Source organism: Salvelinus fontinalis, chromosome 1 (assembly GCF_029448725.1).
Source record: "Salvelinus fontinalis isolate EN_2023a chromosome 1, ASM2944872v1, whole genome shotgun sequence".
Lineage (NCBI taxonomy): Eukaryota > Metazoa > Chordata > Actinopteri > Salmoniformes > Salmonidae > Salvelinus > Salvelinus fontinalis.
In genome coordinates this window covers 51,381,476-51,392,186 of record NC_074665.1, presented here as the reverse complement: position 1 = coordinate 51,392,186, position 10,711 = coordinate 51,381,476, and the positions used below count along the sequence as shown (strand labels likewise).

The 10,711-nt window shown below is 40.0% G+C and overlaps 1 protein-coding gene across 1 annotated transcript in view; it reads left to right on the top strand.

Annotated features, from left to right (window-relative positions):
- Positions 1 to 2,100: 2,100 nt before the first annotated feature.
- LOC129857370 (cGMP-dependent protein kinase 1-like) overlaps positions 2,101 to 10,711 on the top strand; it is a 45,323-nt gene continuing 36,712 nt past the window's right edge. The window contains exon 1 of the mRNA XM_055925549.1: positions 2,101 to 2,200. Within this exon, the coding sequence (XP_055781524.1) occupies positions 2,148 to 2,200 (53 nt within the window). The 5' untranslated portion in view covers positions 2,101 to 2,147. The remainder of the gene's footprint in view (positions 2,201 to 10,711) is intronic.

Below are 10,711 nucleotides of genomic sequence, written 5' to 3'. Positions count from 1 at the left end.
GATGGTTGCATTACTGCACTTTTACCTGCTAGGATAATAACAAGAACCTACCCAAGAGCTAGTGGGACAGTTCAAGAAGGGGGAAGGGAAACAACTACAGACTATCAGTACTGCCGCTTTTGGATAAGGGAAGTGGGGAAGAAATGTATGGGCGAGTGGAAGGATTTTGGCAGTGCAAGTATTGGACAGACAGGCTGAGCTTTTCTGTCAAGGACAAGGTAGAAGCAGAGACTGTTAATGACACCAAATTGAGGGGAGATCACACTCGGTCTGCTGTGAGAACATAAATCCTGATGTAACTTGTCCTTTGTACGATGAAGACAGTAGCAGACTTGATCACACACCTTTTTCGTGTTAGCAATAGTGTTATTCCAATTTCTGTAAGGGATTATGAGATCCCAGGTGTGTGTGTGTGACTGTGTGTGCTTGTGTGTGTGTGTGTACTTAGAGATCAACACACGTTTATGCGTGTGCTGATTTATGTGGGGTACTTCATATGCAGTATGCATCATGCATGTATTCTCAGTCCATTTCAACATAATTACCTCACTACCAGACTCCCACACTTCTCAAGCACCTTACCATTCCACCTGCTTTCCTGCCTGTCTGTCTACCCAGGGCCTAGAGTGGCTTTAATTTGCCCCTGTGTTAAGCTGTCAAGCTAATGGCCAACGGCTCACAAGCATTAAGACATTAATCTACACACACTGCAGGCTAACTAGCTCCCTAAATCTCACTGCAATTTAGTCAAGTCTCCAAATAACTCACTTTTTACCTCACTGCAATGCTCTCCAGGCCTCTCAGTATCTGATTTCCCCATAACCTGTGAATTGTCCACTTACCGACGTAGCACTCTGTTGGGTCTGTGTTTATACCACCACGTCTCTCCTCTTTAATGGTTGTTGCTTTTGGGCCTAACAGGAGTGTTACTCCAAAAGCTTTTCTAGCCCTCTTCCCTGAGGCTTGGGTTTAGAGGTCTGGAATGGCAGTCTCTTCCCTAGCAATCATAGGTTGGATCCCTTCTCACTGGGCACACACTGGTTGAATCAATAATGTCAATTAAATTACATTGAACCAACGTGTAATAGACATTGAATTGATGTCTTTGCCCAGTGGGTTTCATCTGCCTTTGATTTCATGCAGTAGACAGCCTGATAGCATTGGAAAGCTGAAAGCAATATTGTAACGAGGTCCTTTCACTAAGCCCTTTTGCTAGGCTGTGAAATCTCCATCTGCTATATTGCGTCCATTTAACCAGTGTTTCAGCTCCATGTGTGTGAGTTATCTAGGCCTAAGAGAAGTAGGTTTTTGGAATGGGACCCAGCCTCAGTTTTAGTTTTAGTTAGTGCTGAAAGAAGGATGCAGAGTGTTTGTTGCGGTCTCCTTCCTCATTAGTTGGTACGAGGGCTGCAGACAGTTTCAGACTGTTAATAGAAATACTAAAAAGAGGGACTAAAAAGAGCCTGAATGTCTAATGACAACATCTCTCCTTTGCTCTCCTGTGTTAGAATACACAGCTAACACTGGGCTCAAGTGTTGCTCCTGGGAGGTGTGGGTGTGCTCATGGGTGGGTTTATGTGTCTGTTATCTTGCCTGCCCACAAGTGTATGTTTGTCCATGAATTTGTGGTTTGTGCTCGTGTGTGTGTGTTTGAAAACCTACTGTATGAGATTAGGAGTGGATGATTCAGTGTCACAGACAACCAAGTTGACCTGTCATAACCAAAACAAACAAATGCAGCAAAAAACAGATAAACATGCACGGACAGGCTCAGCCCCAAAAACTGTTTTACATTTTATTGAACCTTTATTTAACTAGGCAAGTCAGTTAAGAGCAAATACTTATTTACAATGATGGCCTACCAAAAGGCAAAAGGCCTCCTGCGGGGACTGGGGCTAGGATAAAAAAAATAAAAAAATAAAAATAAAAAATAGGACAAAACATACATCACAACAAGAGAGACCTAAGACAACAGCGCAGCAACACATGACAACGCAGTATGGTAGCAACACAACATGGTAGCAGTACCATGTTGTGCTGCTATCCATGTTTCTCCCTGACTATTCTAATCACTCCTCTCTTCTCCCTCTCCAGCTCTCACCAATGTGAAGTTATGGGCCATCGACCGACAATGCTTTCAGACTATTATGATGAGGACGGGCCTAATCAAGCACACTGAATACATGGAGTTTTTAAAAAGGTGAGGAACAGAAAGACTATACTACTAGATACTACTGCAGTACAAGGGTTGGCTATATTGTCGTGATTTACCATTGAAATCCCACGCAAGTAAGTAAGCACCCACCGTACCGGAAAAAATAGACATCCGTTCTTCCTGCTCTATTTCTTCTCTCCATCTGATGTTGACATTAGCATAGGGTTTGCAGAAGAAAGGAGTTGAATATGGGGAAGCCTATTATCATATTAAAGGCAGATAGAATCATATTGTTGCACCCACACACAGCGTGGAATAAAACAAGTCCTCTTCAAAAGATGGAGGGAGAAGAGAGCGTTATATACATCATACAGGAGGTATGAGATGCCTTGGAAGTGTACTGCCTTCACTACTTTCCCTCTATGTCCCTCTGTATGTCCCTCTGTATGTCCCTCTGTATGTCCCCCTGTTCTGTCTTTTACTATCTGACATCTGTCTTTCGCTCTGCTTTTGTTTTGATATTTTATGAAAATGAATGACATCACATTTCCTTTCGATGTGTTTTAGTCATGCAGAGTTAATCTGTTTCCCGTAGTTCAAATGTGTTATTGCATAAATATTTTTAATCCATTGAGAGGTTCTCAGAAATACCCTGCAGGGCCCAATACCACTCAGAGGTTTACAGATGTTATTTACTCAGAACAAAGGCCCCACGAATCATACAGTATTCTCTCTCACTTGTTCCTGTCTGAGTTCTAGTGGCAGCCAGGTGAAAGTGAAAGCAGGAAACCAGTCAGCCTTTCACTGTAAAAGGAGATGCCCTCAATAGGGGACATTGCAAGGGCAGCCAAGGAAGGTAGAGAGCTTCCTCAGCTCTTTCTATACTGCCATCCTAATGGAGATATACTGTAGTGTACTGTACCGGAGATACCTTTCTGACCAGATAAAGTAGTTTGGAGGTATATTTTGATCTCAAATCTAAAGTCATTTCTGAGACTGAGACTGAGTGTAGCGTGTCTCGTGGCAGGTAGGGCAGCTGTGTCTTTGAAGCAGATATTTCTGAAAGCAGGATTGATAGGTCAACAAGCTAACCTTCATACATGTTCAGATACAAATCCATATTTCTTGGTTCAAAACGAGAGTTAAACTTACAGCTGGTTCTTTATTATGGACTTCCTTCTTTTTCTCGTAATTATTGTTGAAGTTAGCTTGCTATATTATTGATCTTTATACCCTGGGAGGGCAAGTGATTTTGTAATTGTTGTAGTTCACTCCATGGATTTTAGATCCCAAGAAGTTCTGCTTGTAGACAGTTCAACGAATAAAATATTATTAAAGAGCAGTCAGATTACGGTAAACCAACTGTCTCCATGTGTCAACCTTTATGCATTTTTTATCTGCTATGAAATTAGACATTTGTCCTCCCTGGAAATAGATGAGGGATATTAATTTAAAACTTCTGCTAGGAGAGGGATAGAAAGAGGGGGAGTGTGTGTGTGTCTCTGTGTGTTATCTGGAAGGTATTTTTCTTAGCTCTGTTTAATTACACTCTGGAGCTCAGGAGAAACCGACATCCCAGCCAATCCCCCTGCTTTCATGAGTTGTTTTGCCTGAAAAGTGTCATTTGGATGGCAAGAGAGCTATTGCTGATCCCCTATCTCACCAGGAACAGCTTTTAGATTGTCCAGGCGCCTACAGCTATCAGAGTTGAGATAGCTAAGAATGTGAAATGATTGATCATGTTAAAGTTTTTTAGATAGACTGCAGTGGTGTGTAGCTATGGGCCTGGTTTCCCAAAAGCATCTTAAGGCTAAATTCAACATTAAATCCTTTGTAGGAGCATCATTAAAACTACTTCATCACAATCCCGGATCCGGGAGCACCCCCATCAGTAAAAAAGCTGACTAGCATAGCCTAGCATAGCGTCACAAGTAAATACTAGCATCTAAATATCATTAAATCACAAGTCCAAGACACCAGATGAAAGATACACATTGTGTGAATCCAGCCATCATTTCTGATTTTTAAAATGTTTTACAGGGAAGACACAATATGTAAATCTATTAGCTAACCACGATAGCAAAAGACACAACTTTTTTTTCCCACCATTTTTTTCCTGCATAGGTAGCTATCACAATTTTGACCAAATAAAGATATAAATAGCCACTAACCAAGAAACAACTTAATCAGATGACAGTCTGATAACATATTTATTGTATAGCATATGTTTTGTTAGAAAAATGTGCATATTTCAGGTATAAATCATAGTTTACCATTGCAGCCACCATCACAACTCTCACCAAAGCAACTAGAATAACTACAGAGTCCATCGTGTATTACCTAAATACTCATCATAAAACATTTCTGAAAAATACACAGCGTACAGCAAATGAAAGACAAAGATCTTGTGAATCCAGCCAATATTTCAGATTTTTTAAGTGTTTTACAGCGAAAACACAATATAGCATTATATTAGCTTACTACAATAGCCAACCACACAACAGCATTGATTCAGGCCAACAATAGCGATAACGAATAAAACAGCAAAATATATAAATTTTTTCACTAACCTTCTCAAACTTCTTCAGATGACAGTCCTATAACATCATATTACACAATACATATAGAGTTTGTTCGAAAATGTGCATATTTAGCGGCACAAATCGTGGTTATACAATGAGAAAAGTAGCCAAGCTGACAACAATATGTCGGTAGAAATCTTGGGAGAGGCACCTAATCTAATCAGTAACTAATCCTAAACTTGACTTAAAAAATACAGGTTGGACAGCAAATGAAAAATACATTAGTTCTTATTAATGCAATCGCTGTGTTAGATTTTTAAAATTAACGTTACTACAACATACAGTGTGCGTTAAAGTGAGACCGCACCGAGATTAATGGCGGAATATGAGTTTAACATTTTTCAACAGAACAACGAATTAACATCATAAATAGTTCTTACTATTTGATGAGCTTCCATCAGAATCTTGGGCAAGTTGTCCTTTTTCCAAAAGAATTGTTGCTCGGTTGTAGATTGTCGTCTTCAACGTTCGAATTAGCAGTAAACATTAGCCATGTGGCAAAGACGTTCCCAACTCACTAAAACGCAGCACTAATAAATATCCGAAAATCGCAATATATAAACTGATATAACTCGGTTTAAAATAACAACATTATGATGTCTTTAACACCTATATCGAATTAAAACAGAGCCGGATATATCTAAGGGCTATAACGGGAGCTTTCTAGAACGACATCCAGAGGTCCTTTTTGCGTCATGGCGAAGAGAACAAAGGACGGACCCCACGTTGCCAGCCCATTTATAAGCTCTCAGATCTGCCTAGCAACACCATTTCAATTCTCACTATTCGCTGACATCCAGGGGAAGGCGTATGCAGTGCATCTCAACCAATAGAAGACAGGCAAATTAATAAACGGATCTCAGAACAGCCTGCAGATTTCAGCATTCTCACATCCACATAGGAAAATTGCTCTAACTCCAGTTCTGTTTTACTCACAGATATAATTCAAACGGTTTTAGAAACTAGAGAGTGTTTTCTATCCAATAGTAATAATAATATGCATATTGTACGAGCAAGAATTGAGTACGAGGCAGTTTAATTTGGGAACAAAATTATTACAAAGTGCCAACAGCACCCTCTATTGAGAAAAGGTTAACTGTTTCCCAAAACCATTGTTACTAAAGTTGCACCTGAAAACGTTCGTAATTTAAAGAGATTATTTCTGTCCACGGAATGAGCATACTACAGATGTAGGATCTTAATTTGTGCCAGTTTGCTACAGCAGGAAAATAATCCTCCAGCAACAGGAAATGTGAAATTATTATGTAGATTATAATTAATGGAATTTTTTTGGGGGGGGAGGTTATACTTCTTTTTTTAGTGCAAATCAAGTCTCACATTTTAAAGTGGAAATTACAGACTTTAGAAGCCTTTTTATAAATCCTCTTCTGGATAGGACCCTTCATCTCAATTTCCGCCTAAAATGACATACCCAAATCTAATTGCCTGTAGCTCAGGACCTGAAGCAAGGATATGCATATTCTTGATACTATTTGAAAGGAAACACTTTGAAGTTTGTGGAGATATGAAATTAACACAGTATAACACAAGAGATCGGGTAAAAGATAAAACAAACAAAAAAACATGCATTTTCTATTTTTAATGCATCATCTTTGAAATGCAAAAGAAAGGCCATATATTGAGATAGGAAGCTGGTGATAATTTAGATGTTGTCCACAACAGGACAGCAATGTGTGTGTGCAAAGTTTAAGACTGATACATTCAAGAATGAGAGAGCTACATAATATTTAGTATGAAGTCTCCCAGGTGTCCCTCACGAGTTTGCCCAAATGTACACAAGTGGCCTCCAAGTGGCCAAATTGGTCAATTGACACATTTTCAAGTACATAACTATAGAGAACATACAAAAATACTATAGTAATAAATGTTTTTTGTTTTAACACAAAGATGAAGGGGGCTGTACTTTCTAGTCACGTCCAGCTGAGGTCCTGACTGCCTTTCAGGTCGAAATGTTGGTGGAAGTAGCTCCACATCATCCTCTAGCACAGCGTGCCAATGGTCTCCCTCTGTGGTGGTTGCCGATGGTGCACTGGCCCTCCTCCACTTCTGGGCTAGCCTCTTCACACCTCTAGATGGCCGGGCAGGGGTGGGTCAGAGACAGCAGCAGGGGTCAGACAGGAGGAACCAGTTCCTACATTTGAATGAGTGGGGGATGGAGGACTTGAATGTGGTCTCCTTGGAGTTGGTTCCCAGAGGTCATCTGAGTCAGTCGCTACCACTATTGAGGATTTCTAAAAATTCAGTTAGAACTCAAGTTTACTATTACTTATTTTATTTAGCCTTTATTTTAGCAGGGGGTGAGCCCTGCATCAACAATTTTACGGATGAGCCCTGCATCAATACATCAAATACACAACACATATCTATAAACATACAGTTGAAGTCAGAAGTTTACATACACCTTAGCCAAATACATTTAAACTCCGTTTTTCATTATTCCTGACATTTAATCCTAGTAAAAATTCCCTATCTTCCATGTCTTCATTTTAAGAATGTGAAATGTCAGAATAATAGTAAAGAGAAGAATTTATTTCAGCTTTTATTTCTTTCATCACATTCCCAGTGGGTCAGAAGATTACATACACTCAATTAGTTTTTGGTAGCTTTGCCTTTAAATTGTTTAACTTGGGTCAAACGTTTCAGGTAGCCTTCCACAAATGGAAGACCCATTTGCGACCAAGCTTTAACTTCCTGACTGATGTCTTGAGATATTGCTTCAATATATCCACATAATTTTTCTACCTCATGATGCCATCTATTTTGTGAATTGCACCAGTCCCTCTTGCAGCAAAGCACCCCCACAACATGATGCTGCCACCCCCGTGCTTCAAGGTTGGGATGGTGTTCTTCGGCTTGCAAGCCTCCTCCCTTTTCCTCCAAACTTAATGATGGTCATTATGGCCAAACAGTTCTATTTTTGTTTCATCAGACCAGAGGACATTTCTCCAAAAAGTATGATCTTTGTCCCCATGTGCAGCTGCAAACCGTAGTCTGGCATTTTTTTATGGCGGTTTTGGAGCAGTGGCTTCTTCCTTGCTGAGCGGCCTTTCAGGTTATGTCGATATAGGATTCATTTTTCTGTAGATATAGATACTGTTGTACCTTTTTATTCCAGCATCTTCACACGGTCCTTTGCTGTTGTTCTGGGATTGATTTGCACTTTTCACACCAAAGTACGTTCATCTCTAGGAGACAGAACCCGTCTCCTTCCTGAGTGGTATGACGGTTGCGTGGTCCCATGGTGTTTATACTTGCGTACTATTGTTTGTACAGATGAACGTGGTTCCTTCAGACGGTTGCAAATTGCTCCCAAGGATGAACCAGACTTGTGGTGGTCTACAATTCTTTTTTTGAGGTCCTGGCTGATTTATTTTGATTTTCTCATGATATCAAGCAAAGAGGCACTGAGTTTGAAGGTAGGGCTTGAAATACATCCACAGGTACACCTCCAATTGACTCAAATTATGTCAATTAGCCTACCAGAAGCTTATAAAGCCATGACATAATTTTCTGAATTTTTCCAAGCTGTTTAAAGGCACAGTCAACTTAAACTTCTGACCCACTGGAATTGTGATACAGTGAAATAATCTGTCTGTAAACATTTGTTGGAAAATATCTTGTGTCATGCACAAAGTAGATGTCCTAACCGACCTGCCAAAACTATAGTTTGTTAACAAGAAATTTGTGGAGTGGTTAAAAAGCAAGTTTAAATGACTCCAACCTAGGTGTAAGTAAACTTCCGACTTCAACTGTATATATATTATATAGAGTATGGGGAACACAAACACTATAATTAAATATGTGAACCAATAGGCAATAAAACACTCAAAACCAGAGACACAGCATGTCATAGCCAACATAACATACACATAGGCTATACTAATACATCGTGTGCCTCAGGTATACACACTACCGTTCAAAGTTTGAGGTCATTTAGAAATGTCCTTGTTTTTGAAAGAAAAGCACCAAGAAGGCCAGCATCCCAGAGTCACCTTGATGTTGAGACTGGTGTTTTGTGGGCACTAATTAACTTCTCTAGGGTACGTGAGACGGTAGCGTCCCACCTCTTCAACAGCCACTCAACCTGCAGGGCGCCAAATTCAAATAGATAAATACTCATTATAAAAATTCAGAAAACAAAACATATTTTCCATAGGTTTAAAGATGAACTTCTTGTGAATCCAACCACGGTGTCAGATTTAAAAAATGCTTTACGGCGAAAGCATACCTTACGATTATTTAAGAACATAGCCCAGCAGACAAATCATTACAAACAGTAACCAGCCAAGTAGAAGAGTTACACAAGTCAGAAATAGAGATACAATTAATCCCTTACCTTTGATGATCTTCATATGGTTGCACTCAGCAGACATTCATTTACTCAATAAATGTTCCTTTTGTTCGATAAAGTCTCTTTATATCCAAAAACCTCAGTTTTGTTTGCGCGTTTTCTTCAGTAATCCACAGGCTCAAATGCAGTCAAAACATGCAGACAAAAAATCCAAATTGTATCCGTAAAGTTCATAGAAACATGTCAAACGATGTTTATATTCAATCATTAGGTTGTTTTTAGCCTAAATAATCGATAATATTTAAACCGGACAATAACGTTGTCAATATAAAAGGTAAACAAGAAAGGTACTCTCTCGGTCGCGCGCATGAAAAAGCTCTGACACTTTAGGGTCCACTCATTCCGACTGCTCTTACTTCCTCATTTTTCAGAATACAAGCCTGAAACAATTTCTAAAGACTGTTGACATCTAAGTGAAGGCATAGGAACTGTAATTTGAGTCCTAAGTCAATGGATACTGTAATGGCATTGAATAGAAAACTACAAAGCCAAAAGAAAAACTACTTCCTGAATGGATTTTTCTCAGGTTTTTGCCAGCCAAATCAGTTCTGTTATACTCAGACACTATTTTAACAGTTTTGGAAACTTTCAAGTGTTTTCTATCCAAATCTACCAGTTAAATGCATATCATATCTTCTGGGCCCGAGTAGCAGGCAGTTTAATTTGGGCATGCTTTTCATCCAAAACTCAGAATGCTGCCCCCTACCCTAGAGACGTTAATGAAGCTGTGAGTTGAGGACTTGTGACGTGTCTGTTTTTCAAACTAGTACTTGTCCTCTTGCTCAGTTGTGCATCGGGGCCTCCCACTCCTCTTTCTATACTGGTTAGAGACAGTTTGCGCTGTTCTGTGAAGGGAGTAGTACGATAGGTGGTCATTGGACCAAGACACTGTCAATCCGCTCGTCTCATTGGTGTGTAATGAGGTCTGACCTTTAAATCAAATCAAATTGTATTTGTCACATGCGCCGAATACAACAGGTCTAGACCTTACAGTGAAATGCTTACTTACAAGCCCTATTTCACCAAATTTTTACAAGCATGTTAAATGTGTAGCCAGAGGGAAAATAAACTCCAGACCACCTTTATTCCACACACAGAGACAGACACGTACAAAGGTCTCCCTTGCCCTCCATTTGGCAAATCTGACCATAATTCTATCCTCCTGATTCCTGATTATAAGCAAAGACTAAAGCAGGAAGCACCAGTGACTAGATCAATAAAAAATTGGTCAGATGAAGCAGATGCTAAGCTACAGGACTGTTTTGCTAGCACGACTGGAATATGTTCTGGTTTTCTTCCGATGGCATTGAGTACACCACACACATCACTGGATTCATCAATAAGTACATGGATGACGATGTCCCCACAGTGACTGTACGTACATACCCCAAGCAGAAGCCATGGATTATAGGCAACATCCGCACTGAGATACACTTTCAAGAGCAGGACTCTAATACTACACCGACTCCGGCGCTCGTCGGATGTGGCAGGGCTTGCATACCATTACAGACTACAAAGGGAAGCACAACCGAGAGCTGCCCACTGACACGAGCCTACCAGATGAGCTAAACTACTTCAATGTTTGCTTCGAGGCAAGTAACA